General features: G+C 46.6%; 1 protein-coding gene across 2 annotated transcripts in view; it reads right to left on the reverse strand.

Annotated features, from left to right (window-relative positions):
• ATG16L2 (autophagy related 16 like 2) overlaps positions 1–27,518 on the reverse strand; it is a 72,740-nt gene that overhangs the window by 18,287 nt on the left and 26,935 nt on the right. For both annotated transcript variants that reach the window (XM_033145922.1, XM_033145921.1), the window contains exons 3-11: positions 22,828–22,948; positions 20,998–21,071; positions 18,502–18,744; positions 14,300–14,365; positions 9,249–9,341; positions 6,350–6,412; positions 6,102–6,210; positions 3,003–3,108; positions 1,017–1,087 (exon numbers count right to left, since the gene is read on the reverse strand). In XM_033145922.1, coding sequence (XP_033001813.1) covers positions 1,017–1,087; positions 3,003–3,108; positions 6,102–6,210; positions 6,350–6,412; positions 9,249–9,341; positions 14,300–14,365; positions 18,502–18,744; positions 20,998–21,071; positions 22,828–22,948 — 946 coding nt within the window. The remainder of the gene's footprint in view (positions 1–1,016; positions 1,088–3,002; positions 3,109–6,101; positions 6,211–6,349; positions 6,413–9,248; positions 9,342–14,299; positions 14,366–18,501; positions 18,745–20,997; positions 21,072–22,827; positions 22,949–27,518) is intronic.

Raw genomic sequence — 27,518 nt, forward strand, 5'->3', positions numbered from 1 at the left:
AGGTTAAGAGCCTCACGATTCACCATGTTGTTGTTCAGTCGTTCAGTCGTGTCCGACTCTTCGTGACCCCATGGACCAGAGCACGCCAGGCACACCTATCCTTCACTGCCTCTCGCAGTTTGGCCAAACTCATGTTAGTAGCTTCAAGAACACTGTCCAACCATCTCATCCTCTGTCGTCCCCTTCTCCTTGTGCCCTCCATCTTTCCCAACATCAGGGTCTTTTCCGGGGAGTCTTCTCTTCTCATGAGGTGGCCAAAGTACTGGAGCCTCAGCTTCAGGATCTGTCCTTCCAGTGAGCACTCAGGGCTGATTTCTTTGAGAATGGATAGGTTTGATCTTCTTGCAGTCCATGGGACTCTCAAGAGTCTCCTCCAGCACCATAACTCAAAAGCATCAATTCTACGGCGATCAGCCTTCTTTATGGTCCAGCTCTCACTTCCGTACATCACTACTGGGAAAACCAGAGCTTTAACTAGACGGACCTTTGTCGGCAAGGTGATGTCTCTGCTTTTTAAGATGCTGTCTAGGTTTGTCATTGTGTGACTGACAGGATAAGGTAAAGGTAAAGGGACTCCTGACCATTAGGTCCAGTCGTGTCCGACTCTGGGGTTGTGGAGCTCATCTCGCTCTATAGGCCGAGGGAGCCGGTGTTTGTCCGCAGACAGCTTCCAGGTCATGTGGCCAGCATAACAAGCCACTTCTGGTGAACTGGAGCAGTGCACGGAAACACCGTTTACCTTCCCGCCGGAGTGGTACCATTTATCTACTTGCACTTTGAAGTGCTTTCGAACTGCTAGGTTGGCAGGAGCTGGGACCGAGCAACGGGAGCTCACCCCGTTGCAGGGATTCGAACCGCCGACCTTCTGATCAGCAAGCCCTAGGCTCTGTGGTTTAACCCACAGCACCACCTGGGTCCCTGACAGACAGGTTGGCCGTCTTCAAGTATCTCAAGGACTGTCACATGGAAGAGAGAACAAGCTTGTTTTCTCCTGCTCTAGAGGGTAGGACACTCACCGATGGGTCAAACTCAACGCTGGTGATCCCTCCGTTCGCCCCTTCCAGTGTCTTCACTTTCTCCATTCGCCCTGCAGGCAGGCAAAACAGAACAGGCAAGGTGATCCAGAGCGGCAATGGTTAGAACCCACACTTCCCCCGAATATTTACAAAAAGAACCAGGAAACTCTGCAAGAAGCAGACAGTGCACTTTCCAGAGAGAGAGAGAGAGAGAGAGAGAGATCCCACCCCACCCGGGATCTGAGATCTTTCCCCCTTGTTCCACGACTCTGCCTTGCGAAAATCTTATCTCGCCTGCAGAACTGAAGCTCAGCTAAGCAAAATCACTCGCACACCTGGCAAGATCCAATTCAACAGGTAATATCGGATTCTACTTCCATGCAATGGCAAGACTGTTCGTTTTGTTTTGTTTCTTAAAGGAATGAACGAGCCTCAAGAAAAGATTGATGCAGAAGCCAAACCCAGAGCCAAGAAATCTCTTATAAAGGCAGAGGCATATCGAGGAAAGGTTCATTTCTTTCAGTAATTCAACTTAAAAGGTGAAACTAATATATGAGAGAGAGTCGTGACATGCAAAGCGAGATAGGTCAAGCCTTTATTTGTTACAGTTGTGATGATTATGGCGTACGGCTGATGAAAACTCCAAATTAACAATTTCAGCTTTGGGGTTTTCATCAGCTGCACGCCATAATCATCACAATTATAACAAACAAAGGCTTGACATATCTCGCTTTGCATGTCATGAGTCTATCTCATATAGGCCTATTAAACTCCAGTAGCTAATAAAAACAATTGCTTACATAAATGGACTTTTCCACGATATTCTAATTTTTCGAGTTTCAGCTGTATATATGGTTTACAAAGGTAGTGCAATGTCTCACTCATATTTTTCCCATGTAACATTTTTACAAGTCATTTTCGTTTGCTGAGACATTAGGAAGAGAAGGGGGAGAGAGGTGGGCGGGATGGGGAGATGGGTGGGGTGGGGTGACGATATTTCTATTTTACTTAATATATGTAGGGTTTGGTGTCAGCGTTGTTTGTGCATGTTCTCTGTTGTTCACTTGTGCTCCTTTGGTGGTGAGAGAGGTCGGGGTTGGCGTAGGGTGTGATTGTTCATTTGTAGTTGGCTATGGTGATCTTTGGTTTCCTGTGTGAGTGGGGTGGGTGGGTGTTTTGGGTCAGGTTAGCCATATTGATTTGTATGCTGCCGGTAGATTTTTGTCATTGTCTTGTTGGGCTGTGTGCGTGATGAAGGGGGACCATACCGGGGTGAAGGCGTCTTCTTCTGTTTGTCCCCGTGTCAGTTTGTTTGAGTCGGACAGTTGCCAGCCCTAGGAGGCAGCTGGCAGAGATCTCTAATACTTTTACACAGGGGGAAAAATTACTGTATATTCTGGCGTATAAGGCTACTTTTTAATCCAGGAAAATATTCTCAAAAGTCGGGGGTCGTCTTATACGCCGGGTGGAGAATCTGCGGTCGAGTACATCTCAAAATCTATATTTTAACTGGAAAAGTTGGGGGTCGTTTTATACGCCGGAAAATACGGTAAATAGTGTGCAATAGGTAAAATGGTAAAGTTAAAGGACCCCTGGACGGTTAAGCACAGTCAAAGGCGACTCTGGGGTTGCGGCGCTCATCTCGCTTTCAGGCCGAGGGAGCCGGCGTTTGTCCGCAGGCAGCTTTCCAGGTCATGTGGCCAGCAGGATTAAACCGCTTCTGGCGCAACGGGACACAGTGATAAAAGCCGGAGTGCACAGAAATGCCATTTATCTTCCTACCTATTTATCTACTTGCATCGGCGCGCTTTCGAACTGCTAGGTTGGCAGGAGCTGCCTGGGACAGAGAGGTAGGAGCTCACTCTGCTGCGCGGATTCGAACCGCCGACCTTCTGATCGGCAAGCCTGAGAGGCGCGGTGGCTGAGACCCCAGCGCCACCCGCCGTGTGCAATCGTCAACTAATGTCCCGCTGCGCATCCGCTCACCTCCTGCCACATCCCAGAGCCTGATCAGCTTGTCGGCCCCGCCAGTGGCCAGGACGGATGAATTGGGACTGAACCTGGCAGCGTTGATTTCGGAGGCATGGCCTTCCTGGAGAAAGGGGAAAGGACAAAACAAGGAGACCAGGCAAGGGTGCGATGGAAGTCCAACAAGTTCCTCTTCTGGAGTAGATATGGGAACTCTGTTGGTGGCGACAATTGCAACCCAAACCCTTTCTGTCAGGGCCAGACGCACAAATTATCAAGAAGAATTATTAAAAAGAGCTGGATCCGGCCAATGGCCCATCTAGTCCAGCATCCTAGAATCATAGAATCCTAGAGTTGGAAGAGACCACAAGGGCCATCCAGTCCAACCCCCTGCCAAGCAGGAAACACCACCAAAGCATTCCTGACAGATGGGTCATTTTGAAGTGTGACCCTGTCCTCTGGGGTATTAGCCACCCCTCCCAATTTGGTGTCATCTGCAAACTTCATCAGGATGCCCTCAAGCCCATCATCCAAGTCATTGATGAAGATGTTGAATAAGACTGGGCCCAAGACAGAACCCTGTGGCACCCCACTAGTCACTTCTCTCCAGGAGGAAGAGGAGCCATTGATGAGCACCCTTTGGGTTCGGTCAGTCAGCCAGTTACAAATCCACTGAATGGTCTAGCCCACATTTTACCAGCTTCTTTACAAGAATATCATGGGGCACCTTGTCAAAGGCCTTGCTGAAATCAAGATAGGCTACATCCACAGCATTCCCTTCATCTACCAGGCTTGTAATTCTGTCAAAAAATGAGATCAGATTGGTCTGACGTGACTTATTTTTCAGAAACCCATGCTGACTTTTAGTGATCACAGCGTTCCTTTCTAGGTGCTCACAGACCGTTTGCTTAATGATCTGCTCTAGAATTTTTCCTGGTATTGATGTCAGGCTGACTGGGCGGTAATTGTTTGGGTCTTCTCTTTCCCCCTGTTTTCACGGTGGCCACCCAGGTGCCCCCATGGGAAGCCCACCGGCAGGATTCGAACACAAGAGTCCTCTCCCCACCCACGATTCCCAGCAACTGGCATCCAGACAGCGCTGTCTCCGACACTGGTAGAACCAGGGTGGTGTACTTAGCGGTTAGAGTGTTGGACTAGAACCTGGGAGACCAGGGTTCAAATCCCTGCTAAGCCATGAAGCTCACTGAAGCGCACTCTCAATCTAACCGACCTCACAGGGTTGTTGTGAGGACAGAATGGGCAAGGAGAACTTTGCACACCACCTTGGAGGAAAAGGTGGGGTGCAGAGGCAAAAATAAATAACAGCAATAGTTATTTTCCCCAGTTCATCCATAAAAATGCAGCGAATGGCTAGAAGACACACACAAATTTGCAACACACGAGTGTATAAACGTAGACTTGCCATGGACAAATTTAATGATGTTTGGGATTAATTACTATATTAGGCTAAAACAAAATAAACATTTAAAAAATTCCTTCCAACAGCACCTTAGAGACCAAGTAAGTTTGTTCTTGGTATGAGCTTTGGTGTGCATGTGTTTCAGTGTATCTGAAGAAGTGTGCATGGACACGAAAGCTCATAGCAAGAACAAACTTAGTTGGTCTCTAAGGTGCTGTTGGAAGGAATTTTTTCTTTTATTTTGTTTTGACTATGGCAGACCAACATGGCTACCTACCTGTAACTGGAATCATGTAATGTTTATAAGTTCTGCTTTTGTCTTGTGTTATATATGGGTGTTTTTTCTTTCTTTCTTTCTCCTCTTCCTTTTTCTCACCCCCCCCTTTTCCCAAGTCTTATTTTACCTTGTGCACTTACAATTATATGCACATTAAAGGTAAAGGTAAAGGTAAAGGGACCCCTGACCATTAGGTCCAGTCGTGTCCGACTCTGGGGTTGCGGCGCTCATCTCGCATTACTGGCTGAGGGAGCCGGCGTACAGCTTCCGGGCCATGTGGCCAGCATGACTAAGCCGCTTCTGGAGAACCAGAGCAGTGCACGGAAACGCCGTTTACCTTCCTGGTGGAGCGGTACCTATTTATCTACTTGCACTTTGACATGCTTTTGAACTGCTAGGTGGGCAGCAGCTGAGACCGAGCAACGGGAGCTCACCCCATCACAGGGATTCGAACCACCGACCTTCCAATCAGCAAGCCCTAGGCTCTGTGGTTTAACCCACAGCGCCACCTGCGTCCCTATATGCACATTGCTACTGCTACTACTACTACTACTACTACTACTAATAATAATAATACTAATAATTTATTATTTATACCCCACCCATCTGGCTGGGTTTCCCCAGCCACTCTGGGCAGCTTCCAACAGAATGTTAAAATGCAATAATCTATTAAACATTAAAAGCTTCCCTAAGCATGGCTGCTTTCAGATGTCTCCTAAAAGTCTGGTAGTTGGTTTCCTCTTTGACCTCTGATGGGAGGGTGTTCCACAGGGCAGGTGCCACTACCGAGAAGGCCCTCTGCCTGGTTCCCTGTAGCTTTGCTTCTCGCAGTGAGGGAACCGCCAGAAGGCCCTCGGAGCTGGATCTCAGTGTCCGGGCTGAACGATGGGGATGGAGACGCTCCTTCAGGTCTACAGGACCGAGGCCGTTTAGGGCTTTAAAAGTCAGCACCAACACTTTGAATTGTGCTCGGAAATGTACTGGGAGCCAATGTAGGCCTTTCAAGACCGGTGTTATGTGGTCCCGGCTCACTAGTCTAGCTGCTGCATTCTGGATTAATTGCAGTTTCCGGGTCACCTTCAAAGGTAGCCCCACATAGAGCGCATTGCAGTAGTCCAAGCGGGAGATAACCAGAACATGCACTACTCTGGCAAGACAGACTGCGGGCAGGTAGGGTCTCAGCCTGCATACCAGATGGAGCTGGGAGACAGCCGCCCTGGACACAGAATTAACCTGCATCTCCATGGACAGCTGTGAGTCCAAAATGACTCCCAGGCTGCACACCTGGTCCTTTGGGGGCACAGTTGCCCCATTCAGGACCAGGGAGTCCCCCACACTTTTTAAACATCCAGCCGGCTCTTCTCATGCAGCAGCCAGGCGACAGGAGGTGGCACCTGGTGCTTGGGGATTTCAAATTTACCTGTTCGTCCCTCACTCTTGACGGAAGGCAGGCGGCCGCACAGGAGGGGATGTAATAGGACCGTTCCTCCGACGGGCTGCTGAAGGAGCTGCCACGTTTCATCCTGAAACTAACAAGAGCAGGTGAAAGGTGTGCTCCGTCTTGGATGCAGACATTATCTCCTAGCATTTCTTGCTCTCCCCCTCCCTCCAACTTCCCCACCATAATAAATAATAACAACAATAATAGATATGGAGCAACTAACTTACTCAAACAAACCTTTGAAAACACCCACGTATCTGGTGAGGGTCATGGAAGTAGCAGAAGCAGATCTAAAACAAGGAACCAAGTGGGGAAAGGTGATGAACGCAGAAATTATTATTATTATATTATTACTATTATTATTATTATTATTACTACTACCAGTGCTTTTTTCTAAAAAAAATGTTTAGGGGTACTCTCATTTTGACTCCAGAAAACCACCATTTTCTAATTCCAATTGGGAAAGATAAATACAGTAAAAGGACAGAAGTACAAAGATTCACAAAATGTTTAGGGGTATTCGTGCCCCTGCATCCCCCCAGAAAAAAAGCACTGACTGCTACTATCATTTCCACTACTAAATTTATTAGCTGCACTTTTCCAGCAGGTCCCCAGGGTGCTTTACAACCATTTAAAAATTCAGAATTAAAAACATTTGAAACATTATTAGGCTACACGAACCATTTCCACCCCAGCTGGCTGTAATAAGCACCACAATTTTTAAGAACCTGTGCTTTCGTATTTGTTTTTCTTTTCCCTCCCCATCCCGTTTTCCTTTTGTGTCGTGTATTTTGGGGACTGTCTGGCTGCTGACCTTTGGAAGTCGCTCTGGGCAATGGGAAAATGTGAGGCAGGGGTGAGCCAGCCAATGATGGAAGCTGAGGATGCGCGGCTACGAAGGTCTGTTCTGCGCATAATGCTAAGCCGTGATTTGCTCAACAAGCCGCAAGTTAACCACCAATTGTTCCACGGATGATCAAACAAACCACGCCGTGTTTCTCCAAAGTATAGCTTGTTTTGCACATGGCCTTGGGTCTTTGCAACCTGACGATCGTCTGGCATAAGCATCTAGTTCTGTATTGTTGGCACAGTATAACAGCAGGGGCGAACAGTTTTTTTTAAAAAAATTAAGTCGGATTTTTAAAATAAAATGCTTTCGGAGGAAACATCTTTCTAAAGATAGTTTTCTATTTAGGTTACATTATAGTCCAAAGGCTATTTATCAGGAAATAAGGATTTGTTTTAGAATCTGAGAGTTGGAAGAGACCCCAAGGGCCATCCAGTCCAACCCCCTGCCAAGCAGGAAACACCATCAAAGCATTCCTGACAGATGGCTATCAAGCCTCTGCTTCAAGACCTCCAAAGAAGGAGACTCCAACACACTCCTTGGCAGCAAATTCCAAGTTTTAAGTTTTTCATGTGTGCTAAAACTCAGTCTGTTTTTTTTAAAAAAGAAGTTTAACCACATCAGTTAACAAACATGGATACATATGCTCTAATGTTATCGCTGTACTTAAATAAATTGTTTTTAAGGAAATAATTATTTTTCTCCTTCCAATAAAGCACAGCAGTTGTCCAAATATAAACTTATTAACCCTCACAATAATTTCATAATTATCCGTCTATGTATTTCTAAGCATAAAACCAAATTAGCAATTAACTGTAAAAACTACTCTGAAAATTTATTACTCCAAAAATGAAACTTTCATCTGGTTGTAAATATTAAGATTATACCAGCAAGAATGAGCCTTTCTGAAAGAAAGAAAAAATGATTTAAATCAAGACTTACTGACTAGTGATTTAAATCAAGTCTTACTGACTAGTGATTTCAATCATGATTTCAGTCGTGATCGCCTGTTTTCCAAAAGGCAAGATGTGGACTCTTTTGAAGATGTGGGTATCTCTGCGGTAGTTTTTGTTCCGTGAATAGTGCCACAAAAACCCTCCAACATGTCTCAGCGCAAATCCCAGGGCGCTGGGAGGGAGGAAAGCAGATTCCTCATGTCTACCAGCTTTGGGATGCCCAGAATTACTATGCAAATTATCTGAAGAAGTGTGCATGCACACCAAAGCTCCTACCAAGTACAAACTTAGTTGGTCTCTAAGGTGCTACTGGAAGAAAGGAAAATTATTTTGTTTCGACTACAGCAGACCAACACGGCTACCTACCCGTATGCAGATTATGTTAATGACATGCAAATTAAGTTCACTAATTGCTTGCAGCTGTCTGGCTCTTAATATGTTTGTACTATGTAATCCTCCGTGTTAAATAAACTGCCTGGTGTTTTTTTTTTTTTTAAATCATTATTATGCATCATTCCTGTTTTCCAAAAGGCAAGATGTGGACTCTTTTGAAGATGTGGGTATCTCTGCGGTAGTTTTTGTTCCGTGAATAGTGCCACAAAAACCCTCCAACATGTCTCAGCGCAAATCCCAGGGCGCTGGGAGGGGGGAAAGCACATTCCTTATCAGGCGCGGAGGAAGCCTCCTGGCTACCCGGGGCGGTGAACGGAGGCACCCCCTGGGGGCGGGGCGTCGCGACGTTGCGTCATGATATCATGACGCAACGTCAGGACCGAGTGCGCATGCGCAAAATCTGGCCCATGCGCTCTCCGCCGCCGGGCCCCCGCTGCTGCTTCCACAGCGACCTTGCGAGCCCGCCGATCGCTCAGTGGCATGCAGGGTCGCTGCGGCAGCTTTGGGGGTGCCCCGAATTACTATGCAAATTATCTGAAGAAGTGTGCATGCACACGAAAGCTCATACCAGTAACAAACTTACTTGGTCTCTAAGGTGCTACTGGAAGGAATTTTTTATTTTGTTTTGTTTTGACTATGGCAGACCAACACGGCTGTTGTTGTTGTTCAGTCGTTCAGTCGTGTCCGACTCTTCGTGACCCCATGGACCAGAGCACGCCAGGCACCCCTATCCTCCACTGCCTCTCGCAGTTTGGCCAAACTCATGCCAGTCGCTTCGAGAACACTGTCCAACCATCTCATCCTCTGTCGCCCCCTTCTCCTTGTGCCCTCCATCTTTCCCAACACCAGGGTCTTTTCTAGGGACTCTTCTCTTCTCATGAGGTGGACACGACTGAACAACAACCATGAGCACTACAGTTAATGCCTCACCGAAAGGGCCTTTTCAACATCTTCTCGCCAGACTCCTCCTGGGCATCTCTGCGTGGCATCTTTTGCTCATCAGCCTTCCCATCTTCTGGCTCTCTGACGAACAGGAAAAGTGCAGAAAATTAGGGAGCACAAGATCAAGATCTTCTACAATATTTTAATGTATTTCTTGCATTTATAGATCACCTTCTTTCTCCAAGGGCCTCAAGGAGGAGCACACGGTTCTCCCTATTTAATTCAACAGCAGTGACAACCCTGTCTGAAGAAGTGTGCAAGCACACGAAAGCTCATACCAGGAACAAACTCAGTTGGTCTCTAAGGTGCTACTGGAAAGAATTTTCGATTTTGTTTTAACCCTGTAAGGTTTCAGTGTATCTGAAGAAGTGTGCATGCACACAAAAGCTCATACCAAAAACAAACTTAGTTGGTCTCTAAGGTGCTACTGGAAGGAATTTTTTTATTTTTTATTTTGTTTTGACTATGGCAGACCAGCACAGCTACCTACCTGTACCTGTAAGGTAGGTTAGGCTGAGAGGCAGCAACTGACCCAAGCCACCCGGTGGCAGAGTGGTGATTTGAACCTGGGTCTCTCAGATCCTAGTCTGACACTGTTATTATTATTATTATTATTATTAGAAAGGTTAAAAACTGTGTCGGTGAATTCAGGAAGTGTATCCACTGGTCGATAGCCAAGTTCCAAATCTGGAAATATAATGACATTTGCATTGCATTTATAAATATAAATATACATACAGTGGAACCTAGGGTTGCGGACATAACCCGTGATGGAGGCACGTCCGCAACCCACAGCGCTCGTAACCTGCAGCGCCGCGTCTGCACATGCATGAGCAGCAAAACCCGCAAGTAACCCTTTCCGGTACTTCCGGGTTTCCCATGGTCCGCAACCTGAAAACACGTAACCCAAAGCGTTTGTAGCCCTAGGTACCCCTGTACCGTACTTTTCCGTGTATAAGACTAGGGTTTCTTTATTATTTAAAAATTCTGTTAAGAAAAATGGGGTAGTCTTATACATGGGGTATTCCCCCCCCCATTTTTTTCTTTTTTTTTTTTTAATAAGAATTTATTGGTATTTTCATAACAAACATACACCCACACCCACACCTACATATATAAATCAAATACAAACACAAATACAATTCTTCTTGTTTATACACTTAAGAAAATATCCTAGTTCCAAATCTTGACAATTGACTTCCCCCACCCTCTCTCCTTCGGTTTTATATCCATATTCTGCTTTAATAACTTCCTTTCTCTAAAAATTTTATTCACTTAATAAAATTCAAACCTTAAACAACAATCTTAATAACAATTCTTTGGATCTTAACAAATTAATCTTATATTAAATCTAAACTATTCTTCTTCCCTTGAACTGCTGCTAATATCAAAAAGTTTCAAAATATCCCTTTTCTTATTAAAGATTAAAATAAAACTTAATGTCTTAACCCTCCGATTTCAGATTACCATAACAAAGCATTTATATTTTATACTTAATATAGTTCACCCTATCCCCCCTCTGTCCCATGTCCTTCTCCATCTTTCACCGGAACCGCTCCTCAGATTGTCCTCTTTTCTTATACATCCACAGGACCAGACACAAAACCAGACACCTTCCCCAACCATCCTTGCATCGAGCATCAGGATACACTGTTCGTCTCTCGGCTTCTCCCATTCAATGCTGCATTCTTCTATTTGTAGATATCTTAATTTCTTGACCATCGCTCCCGAGCTCACACCTCGGGGGCTGGATATAATATTCCTTGCCGTCCTCGGACTGCCACCACCGAGGAACGCTTCTTTTTCCGGGGATCGCCATGCCAGCTCGCTCAATTTTTCAATCAGCTCCATCAGCTCTTTGCCCAAATTTTCTTCCATAGTATCGAGTGTCTGGAAGGTCTCCTCTGTGGGAAATAAATTTTCCTTCAAATCCCCACTCAAAACCTTCAATTTCCGATTAATCAGTTCCAGTTTCAGTATAATAATCCTTTCTTCATCAGTTAGTTCAAAGTCCAAAACAGTTTCAAGAACAAAGCCCAACATGGTGAGGACGGGCATAGGTATCAGATTTCAGTTTCTATTTCAGTGTTGTTCATCATATAGCAGTAATTTTCCACTTCGATTCAGAGTCTTCGCAGCCATTTTTCTCTGAAACCGGAGCGCAAAGACCAAAACTTTCAACCGGGATATTTTCCATCCTCTTCCTCCCCCAAGGGAGATCTATAAAGTCTCATTCCTCAAAAAGTCTTAACAATATATCCATCCGATAGCAACAGTATCACAATCTGTTATTTTTCTCGCCTCCGAAGGGAGACAGGCAGACTCCTTTATCTAAAGCCTCCAGGGTCGTTAAGTCGTTAAGTCTTTAAACTCAGCAGTAAATCCAATCAAGTACTTACGACCTCCAGCTTCTTTTTCTTTCATCTCTCAGGGAGAACGTCTCGCTCACCACGGCCAGTTCTCGCCGCTTTTCCGCCCGGTTGGGGCATTTCCCCTAATGGCCCGGCTCCGCATTCCCTTCACCCCCACTCCCCCTTTACAGGAGGAGCGAGGGAAGGGTGCGTAGCCTAGCGGGCCCGCCGGGGAGCCCGAGGCACGGGACGCTCTTCCCGGCCTCACCGGAGCCCCGCGTAGCGGTGGCGGGGCTCCAACCCCCGGGCTAGACTGGGTGGCCTCGCAGCCGAGGCAACCCAGCAACCGCCCGCGATGGCGACCTCGCCGGAAGTCCCCATTTTTTTCATTTGGAGTCCCCAAATGGGGGCATGTTATACAAAGAAAAATATGGTTCATATATGGGTGTGTGTGTGTGTGTACGCACAAAGGACCGGCACTAGGGCTTCTTGCGCCCTAGACAAACCACCTTCTGCCCCCCCCAAAGCCTGCTTTAGCGGGAGGTGGGACAGGCAAGCAGCAGTTTCTCCACTGTAGCGGAGAATCTGCTGCTTGCCCGTCCCACCACCTGCCCCGCAAGCACCCGGCCGACTGTGGGGGCGGGGGGAGGCTGCCGGCGGGGCTCCCTCCGCTTGCTGCGCTCGAAGACGGGGCTGGACGGGTGGCTCGCAGCTCGCCCGGGAGCAGCATGGGCCGCAGCGGCTGTGCCGCCGGCACGCGAGCGCCCGTCCGTGGGGGCGGTTTGGGGAGGGGGCGCTCGGTATGCCGGCGGGCTCACGGGGGTGCCCCTGGGGGGCCGGCGCCCTGGCGCGCCGCGTCACCAGCCCCAATGGGCGAGATGGGGCTAGCTAGCCCGCCCCGCCCAAGCCTGGCCAGCGCCCCCTCCATTTTGGCGCCCTAGGCAATTGCCTAGTTCGCCTAAATGGACGCGCCGGCCCTGCGCGCGCACACACACATATGTATGTATGTAAGCATAAGATAGCTTGCAAATCAATGTCTATGTTCCAGATCTGCACACGTAATCTGGGAGGTGCAGATCAAGCCAGAGCAGATTCCCCACGACTTCCTAATGACAGGAAAAGATCTCTTCGTCCCAGAGGCCACCCGGAGGGACACTGACAAACCGGCTGTCTTGCGGAGACAGCGAAGTGCCATTTAGCAGCCTCGGATCATTTTAGGTCTGGGCAGAATGGTGTTGCGCACAGCATGAGGAGCATGAGGCCAATATTGCGCATTTCAGCAGCAGTCTTGCTGTCTCCCTTCCCCCCCTGGGTATTCAATTAGCCAGCAGCCCTGGGGACACAACGATCAACGTACCAATTAACTCAGGCTTTTTGCAGCTCCCTCTGCATTGTCACCAGGAGAATCTGGTTTATATACAAACATTTTGGTGGCCAGCCTGACAATTTGTTTTAGCTCAACCAAGAGGAGAGGGGGGCAGGGAAGATGAGGCTAGATAGATGATAGATAGATAGATAGAGAGGTAGGTAGGTAGGTAGGTAGGTAGATAGATAGATAGATAGATAGATAGATATAGATGATGATAGATAGATATAGATAGATGGTAGATAGATAGATAGATAGATAAATAGATAGAGAGAGAGAGAGAGAGAGAGAGAGAGAGAGAGAGAGAGAGAGATAGAAAGATAGATAGAGAGAGAGATAGATAGAGAGAGAGAGAGATAGAGAGAGAGATAGAGAGATAGAGAGATAGAGAGATAGAGAGATAGAGAGATAGATAGAGAGATAGAGAGATAGAGAGATAGAGAGATAGATAGAGAGATAGAGTGATAGATAGAGAGATAGAGAGAGAGAGATAGAGATAGATAGATAGATAGATAGATAGATAGATAGATAGATAGATATAGATGATGATAGATAGATATAGATAGATAGATGGTAGATAGATAGATAGATAGATAGATAGATAGATAGATAGATAGATAGATAGATGATATAGAGCAGGGGTCAGCAACCTTTTCCAGCCATGGGCTGGTCTACAGTCCCTCACACCATGTGGTGGGCTGGACTATATTTTGGGGGAGGAAATGAACAAATTCCTATGCCCCACAAATAACCCAGAGATGCATCTTAAAAAAAAAACACATTCTACTCATGTCAAAACACCAGGCAGGCCCCACAAATAACCCAGAGATGCATCTTAAATAAAAACACACATTCTACTCATGTCAAAACACCAGGCAGGCCCCACAAATAACCCAGAGATGCACTTTAAATAAAAGCACACATTCTACTCATGTAAAAACATGCTGATTGAGCCGACCCACAGGCCTTAGGTTGCCTACCCCTGATATAGAAATATATATAGATATATATTCCGCCTTTCAACCAGGCAGAGGGCCTTCTTGGTGGTGGCATCCACCTTGTGGAACAGCCTCCCATCAGATGTCAAGGACATAAACAACTGACTTTTTACGTTTTAGAAGACATCTGAAGGCCCCCCTGTTTAGGGATGTTTTTCATGTTTGATGTTTTGTTGATTATTATTAATATTCTGTTGGGAGTCGCCCAAAGTGGCTGGGGAAACCCAGCCAGATGGGCAGGGTCTAAATAATAAAATAAATTCATCATTATTATCCTTATGCTTATTATCCGAAGATCTTTGAGGACCCGCAAGCATGACTTACACCTTAATGCCAACCGGGGTCCTTACTGCCTTCTTCAGCTCCTTGGCCAGCCGGTCTTGCTTTGCCCTGCAAGGAGAGGAAGGGCATCAGGGGGTGTGCAAAACATTCTCCTTCCATCTGTCCCGCTTGCAAGATTTTCCAGGTCCTCTGGGGAGACAGGGCTGTGCTCCTGTCAAGGATGGGGTGAGGTCACGGGTTGTGTACTGAGCTTGGATCCTAGAACAATAGGCAGGTAGGATCCTAGAAGTCAGCAACCTGATTGGTCTGCAGGAGCCGCCCAATCCGGCTCCAGGAGGAAGTGACTCAGCCCCATTACCTTCAGTAGCTTAGGGCCTCAACAAACCTAAATTCGTCCCTGGAACCAGGTATCCCTCTTCTCCTTCATCCAGGGGCATAGCAAGGGGGGCGGGGGGCAGGACGCCCCGGGTTCCATAATGGAGGGGGTGACAAATTATCAAGGAAGAATTTTTTTTGGGAAAAAAATTCTTTTTTTTGAATATATTTTTTTTTGAAAATGCCTGCTCCAAAGGTCTTATCTTACTATACTAGGGATTATATAGCTACGGTATATATGAAATTTCATGCATATTGGTTAATATCTTGACCCTCCTCCACCAAAATAGCTGTTTACTTGGCTGTTTTCCTATGTCATGAAGGCTGAATTTTCAGTTCAGTGGAGCACTGACTGTTCTCAACCCTAACCCTGTGGAAAGCCATCTAATTAGACTTTGATTTGATTTTGAGATGTTTTTAGGAGGTAATTTAATTATTGTTTGATTTTATACCAATGTTATGTATCTGATGTTAGCCACCCTGAGCCCGACTTCGGCCGGGGAGGGCGGGATATAAATAAAAGTTTATTATTATTATTACTTGTTATTATTGCTTTGTAAGAAAATATGAAATAACGTAAAACCATTTTTGCGGGGGGGGGGGAATCAATGGGGCGGGGTGACAAGAAATTTTCCGCACCGGGTACCACCTGACCTTCCGACGCCTCTGGGGGGGAGGGTGACAAAAATTTTTTTGCCCCCAGCTACCAATTTACCTAGCTACGCCCCTGCCTTCATCCCTCATCAAACCTAAATTGGGCCCTGTTCATGCTGTGAGCCCCTTCCTCCTGTGCTCAGGTTGTAAAGTAAAAGGTAAAGGGACCCCTGACCATTAGGTCCAGCCGTGTCCGACTCTGGGGTTGCGGCGCTCATCTCGCATTACTGGCCGAGGGAGCCGGCGTACAGCTTCCGGGTCATGTAGCCAGCATGACTAAGCGGCTTCTGGCGAACCAGGGCAGCGCACGGAAACGCCGTTTACCTTCCCGCCGGAGCGGTACCTATTTATCTACTTGCACTTTGACGCGCTTTCGAACTGCTAGGTGGGCAGGAGCTGGGACCGAGCAACGGGAGCTCACCCCGTTGCAGGGATTCGAACCGCCGACATTCTGATTGGCAAGCCCTAGGCTCAGTGGTTTAACTCACAGCGTTGTACATATGTACAAATAAAGCCATATTCAGTTGAACCTTGGTTTTCGAACGGCTTAGTTCTCGAACCTTTTGGCTCCCGAATGCTGCAAACCCAGAAGTGACTGTTCCGGTTTGTGAACTATTTATGAAAGCCGAACATCTGACGGGGCTTCCTACAGCCGACTGGAAGCCACGCTTTGGTTTCGGAACATTTTGGAAGTCCAATGGACTCCCGGAACGGATTCCGTTCGACTTCCCAGGTACAAGTGTATCCTAAAGACTCCGCCGTCTTCATTCCAAGGAAACCAAACTTGGGGAAAGTACCTGAGTTAAACCCTGGAGTTTCTCACTGCTCAAAGACCGGGGTAACTGCATTTCAACCCCCTGATGAAAATTGGGACGTGTCTGTTTTGGTGCCGAGAGAGTCAGCATGTGACATCTCCCCAGTCTTACCCCGTTTTTGGCACAAAGGTTATTGCCGCAAACAGCCAGCAGGGGGCACTTCAGCCCACAGTTTCCCCCGTTCCAGACTCTCCGGATCTGAACTGCTGCTGCCCACACCAGGGCTAGATTTAGGTGTGATGAGGCCATGAGCTACTGAAAGTAAGGGGGCCCTTTATATGTCCAGCTGTCCTTTCTCAACAATGAATTGTCGCTATTTTCAGTGTTGAATATATGCTAGATGGTAATTTATGGACCTCATAGGTATCTCAAGCCATTTGCACATGTTGCCATATAACCAGTCCATGCAGAATGTAGGCACCCTATATATAGAAAGGAGCAAACCAGTGATATTTGAGGGAGCAGGCTAGCAGGTGGGGCCCATGGCTTACATCATAGGAGCCTACACAACACAAAACACTGGCTGTATGTACCATATTTTTTGCTCCATAGGGCACACCGGACCATAGGGCACACCTCGTTTTTAGAGGAGGAAACAAGAAAAAAAATTTTCTGGTTTTCCTCCTCTAAAAGCCCTGTTTTTTTGAGGTTCAACTAAAGGTTTTGCAGCTTTTTTGCAAAGGGAAAAGCCCTAGTTTTTTTTGAGGGTCAGCTAAAAGTTTTGCAGCCTTTTTTGCAAATGGAAAAGCCCTGGTTTTTTGAAGATCAGCTAAAAGTTTTGCAGCTTTTTTGCAAATGGAAAAACCTTGTTTTTGGGGGGATCAGCTAAATGTTTTGCAGCTTTTTTGCAAAGTGGGAAAGCAAAGAGGAAAAGCCCTGTTTTTATGGGGTTCAACTCACATTTCTGCAGCTTCTAAAGGAAAGGGAGCCTTTTCTACAGTTTCCAGACAGATAATCTAATCAGCCAGTCACATGTAGCTGGGGAAACAAATAACCTCCCTCTGCAGCACATTCAACAAAGGAGGGCGGGGCTGAAAGGGAGCCGAGACTCTTATCTCTCTCCCGATCTCTTGCTGATCAGCTGCTGGGCGGGGTCCTTTCAACACCCCCTTTTCTCTTTGTAAAATAAAAAGCACTATCTGCTTTTGGCCCCTGGGCAATTCGGCTCCAGGGACCACTATTTGCTCCATAAGATGCACAGATATTTCCCCTTACTTTTTAGGAGGGAAAAAGTGCATCTTTTGGAGAGAAAAATACGGCAGGTTTCATTTGTTTTTTTGTTACGTATTGAAGTTCTCACCCTGGGCCACTTGGGGTGGTGTGTATATAGTTTCGCTCTGCCCGCCATGACTGCAGTTCTCACTGAGGTCCACAACATGCAAATGAAGGATTGAGAGTAACGTTCACAGATTGGGTAGCTAGAGAGAGAGTTGTTACTGTTGCATGTTACTGAGTACTATATAAACAGGCTGGCTGAACCCTTCAGCTCAGTTCTGTTCCAGCCTGAAAATAAAGAGAGCTGCTTGGAGAATCACTGTGTCGTCTGCTATGTCCACCCACTATTTAATATTTTTCATCTTATATTTTGGAAATGTACATCCAGGTTTTTTCCCCTTTAGATTTTTGGAGGCTTCCAAGAGAGTGGGGCCCTAAGCTTGTTTAGCTTATATGTAAATCCGGCACTTGTATAAGCTTGTTTAGCTTATACGTATATCCGTAAATCCGGGAAGAAATGGAGGCAGAGAGAGATTTTACTTTCCTGGGCTCCATGATCACTGCAGATGGTGACAGCAGTCACGAAATTAAAAGATGCCTGCTTCTTGGGAGAAAAGCAATGACAAACCTAGACAGCATCTTAAAAAGCAGAGACATCACCTTTCCAACAAAGGTCCATATAGTTAAAGCTATGGTTTTCCCAGTAGTAATGTACGGAAGTGAGAGCTGGACCATAAAGAAGGCTGATCGCCGAAGAATTGATGCTTTTGAATGATGGTGCTGGAGGAGACTCTTGAGAGTCCCATGGACTGCAAGAAGATCAAACTTATCCATCCTTAAAGAAATCAGCCCTGAGTGCTCACTGGAAGGACAGATCCTGAAGTTGAGGCTCCAGTACTCTGGCCACCTCATGAGAAGAGAAGACTCCCTGGAAAAGACCCTGATGTTGAGAAAGATGGAGGGCACAAGGAGAAGGGGACGACAGAGGATGAGATGGTTGGACAGTGTTCTCGAAGAGACTGGCATGAGTTTGGCCAAACTGCAGGAGGCAGTGAAGGATAGGGGTGCCTGGCGTGCTCTGGTCCATGGGGTCACGAAGAGTCGGACACGACTGAACGACTGAACAACAACAACAGCAAATCCAGCACTGGCCCCCGCGCCCTGACCGCCCTCCCCGTCGCCCACCTCTCGAGGGCCTTGTTCCTGTGTTCGGCAGCCTCCGCTTTCTTCTGCATGAGGCACGTAAGCAGCTCCAGGCCTCTCTCGACCGCCTGGCGGAAGTCCGCGTCCTGCTGCCGGTAGCGCTGGTGCAGAGAGCCGTAGTCGTCCTTCATGGCCGCGGTCCTGCGGCTCAGCTCCTCCACCTGCTCCCGCAGCAGGCGGTGCTCGGCCTCCAGCTCAGAGACCTGTCCGCTCAGGCCGGCTAGCCTGGAGAAGACCAAAGCAAAGGGTGATTGCAAAACACCGGGAGAACCTGCTGGATGAGGCCAGTGGCCCCTCCAGTCCAGCATCCGGTTCTCACAGGGGCCAACCATTATGGGAAACCCGCAAGCAGGATTCGAACACAAGGCCCCTCTCCCCTCCTGTGGTTTCCAGCAACTGAGATTCAGAAGCATCGCTGCCATCAACTGGAGGAAGGTAAGAGGGTTTTGTTTTGTTTTTGGAGCAGGAATTTGGGGAGGGGGACTGAGTCTCCTTACCTTTTCAAAATTAAATCATTACTGTGTTTTGTCTATGTGAACCATGACTGAACCGAAAAACCACCTACATCTGTAATCAATAAAGTTGTGGCCATTTCTAATCCTGATCATTGCCTGCTGGAGTTTATTAATCACACCTTACATTTAGTTACAGGTGGGTAGCCGTGTTGGTCTGCCATAGTCGAAATAAAATAGAAAATTATTTCCAGTAGCACCTTAGAGACCAACTGAGTTTGTTCTTGGTATGAGCTTTCGTGTGCATGCACACTTCTTCAGATACACTGAAACAGAAGTCACCAGATCCTTAAATATAGTGAGGCTGAATTGCAACTAATCACCAAACTTAAAACCATGGAGAAACCTGGTCTGAAGAAAGACATTGGATTCTTATCTCATGATACATAACAAAGCTATCTTTAGCCATCTCACCCCTTGCCTTTCCCTGCAAGACTAATTGCAGCCGTTCAGAGTCGTCAACAGGTTTCCCACACCTATCAGCCTATCACCCATTCCCACCACCCTTCTGAGTCATACCCCTCCCCACTCCCTCACTATATTTAAGGGTCTGGTGACTTCTGTTTCAGTGTATCTGAAGAAGTGTGCATGCACACGAAAGCTCATACCAAGAACAAACTCAGTTGGTCTCTAAGGTGCTACCGGAAAGAATTTTCTATTTTGTTTTACATTTAGCCACTGCCCCAGGGGGGGGGGGTTGGCACTGCATCGGGGAACACGATAAACAAACAAACAAACACCTCCCCCCCCCCGAACAAAACACTGTGTGAAGGGTAAAGCATACCCATTATGGCTAGAAGATATTGATACCCCCTCCTCCTCTAATCCACCAATACAGGTTGGTGGCCCTCGCTGCCTCCTGTGGCAGGGAGTTCCACAGTTTAACTATGCGCTGCATGAAGAAGGGCTTCCTCTTATGTGTCCTGAATCTTTGAACGACACCCGGAGGGCACCAAGTTGGATTGGTAACACGCTGCTGCAGCACAAGTTAAGCTCCCCGACACAAGACTGATCTCAGGTAACTCGCGTCGGAGCCAACTTCTGTCTAACTATCTATATAACTATTACATTTTATTTAAAATCCCTCCCCCAGAACTATGATACATAAAATTAATTATCACCTCCTTCCCAAAAGATAGGCGCTTCTCCTCCATCCCTCTGTGGCTTCTCTGTCTCTCCTTGTCCTGCTGCATTTTATCCTTAACAACCCTTTAAAAGATAAAGGGACCCCTGACCATTAGGTCCAGTCGTGTCCGACTCTGGGGTTGGGGCGATCATCTCGCTTTAACTGGCCGAGGGAGCCGGCGTACAGCTTCCGGGTCATGTGGCCAGCAGGAATAAGCCGCTTCTTGCAAACCAGAGTAGCGCACGGAAACACCATTTACCTTCCCGCCGGAGTGGTACCTATTTATCTACTTGTACTTTTTGGCATGCTTTTGAACTGCTAGGTGGGCAGGAGCTGGGACCGAGCAACGGGAGCTCACCCCGTCACAGGGATTCGAACCGCCGACCTTCTGATCGGCAAGCCCTAGGCTCTGTGGTTTAACCCACAGCGCCACCCGCGTCCCAACGACCCTTTAAATTACACTAAATATCTGAATTATTTTCCGCTGCTATTCAGAATTCAAATTGTATGGATCTCACCCGCCCCAATAAAATATTTGAGGGGGGCAGGCCCCCCAAAGTTGATGGGCGGCATTGCCATTCAAATGGTCTGTGTGCGCCACATCTTGTGAACAATTATACAGGGTGGGGCTTACCTGCCCCCCCTCCAAATATTTATTTCAAGTTGGCACCCCTGGTAAATCGCAGTCATCACCCAGCCTTGTATACCTGGCTCCTAAGGGATTATGTCCGCCCTGGACCTGAAGGGTAGAACTTCTCCCACCGATGCCCCCCACTGAAAAAGAGAGAGAATCGAGAAGAGGCATTGCGCTATAGAAGCAGCCGGACGGAGGAACGTTACCTGCCCCTCTGCTCCTCCAGTTCGGCATCTTTCGCTTTGAGCTGCAAGTTCCATTCATAGATGCTGTAGGCAAGCTGAAAAAGAAGAGAGAGGGGATCCCCTGCTCAGTTGGCCTGCCAGCTTATCCTTCAATGAAAGACTGGATCATGACCCTTGTGGTCTCTTGTGGTCTCTTCCAACTCTATGATTCTATGACTTGGAGCAGGGGGCTGGTCTACTGTCCCCCAGACCTTGTGGGGGGCCGGAGTACCGTATTTTTCGTTCCATAAGACACACTTTTTTCCTCCTGAAAAGTAAGGGGAAATAGTGTGGTGTAGTGGTTAAGAGTGGTAGACTCGTAATCTGAGGAACCGGGTTCGCGTCTCCGCTCCTCCACATGCAGCTGCTGGGTGACCTTGGGCTAGTCACACTTCTCTGAAGTCTCTCAGCCCCACTCACCTCACAGAGTGTTTGTTGTGGGGGGAGGAAGGGAAAGGAGAATGTGAGCCGCTTTGAGACTCCTTCGGGTAGTGAAAAGCGGGATATCAAATCCAAACTCTTCTTCTTCATCATCATCTGTGCGTCTTATGGAGCGAATGGTGGTCCCTGGAGCCGAATTGCCCATGGGGCCAAAAGCAGATAGTGCTTTTTATTTTACAAAGAGAAAAGGGGGTGTTGAAAGGACCCCGCTCAGCAGCTGATCAGCAAAAGATCGGGAGAGAGATAAGAGTCCCGGCTCCCTTTCAGCCCCGCCCTCTTGCCCATGCTTCCATTGTTGAATGTGCCACAGAGGGATGTTGTTTGTTTCCCCAGCGACATGTGACTGGCTGATTAGATTATCTGTCCGGAAACTGTAGAAAAGTCTCCCTTTCCTTTAGAAGCTGCAGAAATGTGAGTTGAACCCCATAAAAATGGGGCTTTTCCTCTTTGCTTTTCCCCCTTTGCAAAAAAGCTGCAAAACTTTTAGTTGATCCTCAAAAAAACAGGGCTTTTCTCTTTGCAAAAAAGCTGCAAAACTTTTAGTTGATCCTCAAAAAAACAGGGCTTTTCCCTTTGCAAAAAAGCTGCAAAACGTTTAGCTGATCCTAAAAGAAAACAGGGTTTTTAGAGGAGGAAAACCAGAAAAAATATTTTTTTTTCTAGTTTCCTCCTCTAAAAATGAGGTGCGCCCTATGGTCCGGTGTGCCCTATGGAGCGAAAAATGCGGTATATTTTTTTTTGGGGGGGGGGAATTGAACGAATTCCTATGACCCACAAATAACCCAGAGATGCATTTTAAATAAAAACACATTCTACTCATAACAAAATAAAGTAAAAAATTCCTTCCAGTAGCACATTAGAGACCAACTATGTTTGTTCTTGCATATGCTATAATGTTATTGTTTTAGTTAAATAAATTGTTTAAACTGTTACTAATGATTATATTGCTCCTTCCAATAAAGTACAGCAGAAAAGTTGTCCAAATGTAAACAGTTAACTTATTAAACCTCACAATAATTTCATAATTATCTGTCTATGTATTTCTAAGTGTATAACCAAATGAGTAATTTTTGATGTAACTGCAAAAACTACTCTGAAAATTTATTATTCCAAAAATGAAACCTTCATCTGGTTGTAAATATTAAGATTATACCAGCAAGAATGAGTCTTTCTGGGGGGGGAAATGATTTAAATCAAGTCTTACTGACTAGTGATTTAAATCGATTTGATTTAAATCGAATCCACCCCACTCTGGACCAATGAATAATTCTGCCTAGCCCTTTCTGTCCCATTTCCCTGGCCTCTCCTGTTCCTTGGATGTGGGAGAGGTGTGTCGCCCAGATCCGAAGGCCCAATCCTGTGCCAGCTTACCTGCCCATTGATGCTTTCCACCTCCGCCAAATGTCTCTCATGAATCCCCTTCAGGCTCTCCGTCGTTTCTGCAGAGCCCAAGACTGCCCCCAAGAAACAGTCAGGGGTCTCCTGGGTGGGTCTGCAAAAACACAAGCAAATTCAGGTGAGAAAATCAGAGTAGCCACCGGTCATCAACAGCCCTCTGGGAATCCGCCCTATCCTCTTTAAAAAGGCATCCAGGTTGGTTGCCATCACGGCCTCCTGTGGCAGTCAGTTCCACAGTTTAACCACGCACCGCATGAAGAAGCCCGCAAGCAGGGCTGAAAGCAACAAACCATCCCCATCAGGGTGGATATGATTTAAATCAAACTGATTTGAATCACAATTTAAATCACTAGTCAGTAAAGCTCAGGGTGGATTTAAATTTTTTTAAAAAATCCGATTTCAATCAAAAAAATCTGATTTCAATTTTAAAAAAAATCTGATTTAAATCCACCCTGAGCCTTACTGACTAGTAATTTAAATCGTGGTTTAAATCGTGATTTAAATCAGTTTGATTTAAATCAGTCCCATCCTGATCCCCATCATATTCCCTGGCAATAATAATAATAATAATAATAATAATAATAATAATAATAATTTATTTGTACCCGCCCATCTGGCTGGGTCCCCCCAGCCACTCTGAGTGGCCTCCAACAGATATTAAAATACATTTAAAATCACAGGTTACAAACTTCCCTAAACAGGGCTGCCTTCAGGTATTTTCTGAATGTCAGATAGTTGTTTGTCTCTTTGACCTCTGGTGGGAGGGAGTTCCACAGGGAGGGAGCCACCACCGAGAAGGCCCTCTGCCTTTGTTCCCTGTAACCCCTGCTTCTCGCAGTGAGGGAACCGCCAGAAGGCCCTCAGAGCTGGATCTCAGTGTCCGGGCAGAACGATGGGGGTGGAGACTCTCTTTCAGGTATACAGGACCGAGGCCGTTTAGGGCTTTCAAGGTCAGCACCAACACTTTGAATTGTGCTCGGAAACGTACTGGGAGCCAATGTAGCTCCTTCAGGACCGGTGTTATATGGTCCTGGTGGCCACTCCCAGTCACCAGTCTAGCTGCCACATTCTGGATTAATTGCAGTTTCCGGGTCACCTTCAAAGGTAGCCCCACATAGAGCGCATTGCAGTAGTCCAAGAGGGAAATAACTAGATAGCAAGGCTACCAGGCCCGCACTCCACGAATTAATCTGCGCAACCACAGTCTGTGTGAACCCCACAGTTCTTGCAGTCAAGGGAATTAATATTGGGGCATGGAAAATCAACTTCTGGAGAATGCCTTTTTGTGTCTAATTCAAAGCCGCTAACCAGTGAATTCCGTGCATCCGCTACGTGCCGTTTGAAGACAGGCTTCCCTTTGTTTGTGCAAAATCTGTTGCCAATCAATTTAATTGACTCAGTTCCAGCGTTGTAAAAGAGAGAGATTTCTATTAATCCACTTTTCTCCACACACACACAAACACATTGGGTGTGGGTGTCCTGGGTGAACAAAAAACCTCGGACACCCAGATTTCCTTTTAAAAAGGGAAAGTTTCTAGCAGTGGTTAGGCCTGAGGATGGAGGAAAATGTACAAGCACTATACTTCTTCTGTGTGTGAGAAACCTGCATGCTCCCCCTTTCTGGTTGGACACTGTGAGGCAAGGATGCTGGACTAGATGGGCCACTGGCCAGATCCAGAAAACTCATAATATAATACTAATAATTAATTATTTAAACCTCGCCCATCTAGCTGAGTTTCCCCAGCATAGCTGTCAACTCCCCCCCCCCTTTTAAGGGAAATTGCCTTATTCCAAATAGGATTCCTCAGTGAGACAGTGAGAGCTGTTGGACAGTGGAATTTGCTGCCAAGGAGTGTGGTGGAGTCTCCTTCTTTGGAGGTCTTTAATCGGAGGCTTCACAGCCATCTGTCAGGAATGCTTTGATGGTGTTTCCTGCTTGGCAGGGGGTTGGACTGGATGGCCCTTGGGGTCTCTTCCAACTCTAGGATTCTATGATTCCTCGCAAGAAAAGGGAAAAGTTGGCAACTATGTTCCCCAGCCACTCTGGGCAGCTCCCAACCAAATATTAAAAGCACAATAAGACATCAAACATACCATCTCAGGACTATTTAATTGCTCATCTTCCAACATTGTGTATGCCATCAAATGCCAACAGTGCCCTTCAGCTCTCTATATTGGACAAACAGGCCAAACCCTACGCCAAAGGATAAATGGACACAAATCTGATATCAGGAATCACAAGACAGAGAAACCAGTAGGAGAACACTTCAATCTCCCAGTATATTCTATAAAAGATCTCAAAGTAGCTGTCTTAATACAAAGGAATTTGAGAAATAGACTGGAAAGAGAAGTTGCTGAATTGCAACTCATTACCAAACTTAAGTTAAAGCTATGGTTTTCCCAGTAGTGATGTACAAAATTGAGAGCTGGACCATCAAGAAGGCTGATCGCCGAAGAATTGATGCTTTTGAATTATGGTGCTGGAGGAGACTCTTGAGAGTCCCATGGACTGCAAAAAGATCAAACTTATCCGTCCTTAAAGAAATCAGCCCTGAGTGATCACTGGAAGGGCAGATCCTGAAGTTGAGGCTGCAGTACTTTGGCCACTTCATGAGAAGAGAAGACTCCCTGGAAAAGACCCTGATGTTGGGAAAGATGGAGGGCACAAGGAGAAGGGGACGACAGAGGATGAGATGGTTGGACAGTGTTCTCGAAGCTACTAACATGAGTTTGGCCAAACTGCGAGAGGCAGTGAAGGATAGGCGTGCCTGGCGTGCTCTGATCCATGGGGTCACGAAGAGTCGGACACGACTGAACGACTGAACAACAACAAAATCTGCAGCCAGCAGAATTTGAACGCACACCCTCCCAAGGCGACCCTGGTACTGCCAAGGTCCCTGACTCAGCACAGTTTCAGCCAAGAGTGCCCTTTATTTAACTTCTGCCCAGGAGGGAGGCAGAGCTGAATTAGCCTTGCAAAACCTGCGCTTATGGGGAAAAAGCTCCCATTGTAAATGTGCCAAGGCACAGCCGCTGCTATTCTGAGTTACTTTGCGGTTGCCTGTGTGTTTACTTCCACAACCAAGTAAAATTCCTGCACAGTCATCATGAGGGGGGAAGGAGAAGAGGCCCGTGAGCCGGCCAACCATCAGCCAGCGCAGGTGTCTGGAAGGCTTACACAGGAAGCAAGAAAAAGGAAATTCTCGCATCAACAAAAAAAGAGCAGAACAGAAACAGGAAACTCCTGGCTCCTACCCACAAAGCCGGGACTGCCCGGTGGCTAAACTACATATTGACAGTAGCACCTTAGAGACCAACTAAGTTTGTTATTGGTATGAGTTTTTGTGTACCAATAACAAACTCAGTTGGCCTCTACAGGACCTACAGGAGTCCTGGTAGACCACAAACTTGACATGAGTCAACAGTGTGATGCAGCAGCTAAAAAGGCCAATGCAATTCTGGGCTGCATCAATAGGAGTATAGCATCTAGATCAAGGGAAGTAATAGTACCATTGTATTCTGCTCTGGTCAGACCTCACCTGGAATACTGTATCCAGTTCTGGGCACCCCAGTTCAAGAAGGATACTGACAAGCTGGAACGTGTCCAGAGGAGGGCAACCAAAATGGTCAAAGGCCTGGAAACGATGCCTTATGAGGAACGGCTTAGGGAGCTGGGTATGTTTAGCCTGGAGAAGAGAAGGTTGAGGGGGGATATGATAGCCATGTTCAAATATATAAAAGGATGTCATCTAGAGGAGGGAGAAAGGTTGTTTTCTGCTGCTCCAGAGAAGCGGACACAGAGCAATGGAGTCAAACTACAAGAAGGAAGATTCCACCTAAACATGAGGAAGAACTTCCTGACAGTAAGAGCTGTTGGACAGTGGAATTTGCTGCCAAGGAGTGTGGTGGAGTCTCCTTCTTTGGAGGTCTTTAAGCGGAGGCTTGACAGCCATCCGTCAGGAATGCATTGATGGTGTTTCCTGCTTGGCAGCGGGTTGGACTGGATGGCCCTTGGGGTCTCTTCCAACTCTAGGATTGTAGGATTCTAGGATTCTACAGGGGCGTAACTAGGTAAATTGGTACCCGGGGGCAAAAAAAAATTGTCCCCCCCCCAGAGGTGTAAGAAGGTCAGGTGGTACCCGGTGCAGAAAATTTCTTGTCACTCCCCCCCCCATTGATCCCCCCCCCCGCAAAAATGGTTTTACGTTATTTCATATTTTCTTACAAAGGAATAATAACAAGTAATAATAATAATAATAATAAACTTTTATTTATATCCCGCCCTCCCCGGCCAAAGTCGGACTCAGGGTGGCTAACATCAGATACATAACATTGGTATAAAACCAAACAATAATTAAATTACCTCCTAAAAACATCTCAAAATCAAATTAAAGTCTAATTAGATGGCTTTCCACAGGGCGAGGGTTGGGAACAGTAAGTGCTCCACGGAACTGGAATTTCAGCCTTCACGACATAGGAAAATAGCCAAGTGAACAGCTATTTTGGTGGAGGAGGGTCAAGATATTAACCGATATGCATGAAATTTCATATACAGCTATATAATCCCTGGTATAGTAAGATAAGACCTTCGGAGCAGGCATTTTCAAAAAATAAAAGCTTTTTATGAACCGCCCTAGTAGGGCAGTAATTGTTCCTTGATCATT

This window comes from Lacerta agilis, chromosome 4, assembly GCF_009819535.1.
Source record: "Lacerta agilis isolate rLacAgi1 chromosome 4, rLacAgi1.pri, whole genome shotgun sequence".
Classification (NCBI taxonomy): Eukaryota; Metazoa; Chordata; class Lepidosauria; order Squamata; family Lacertidae; genus Lacerta; species Lacerta agilis.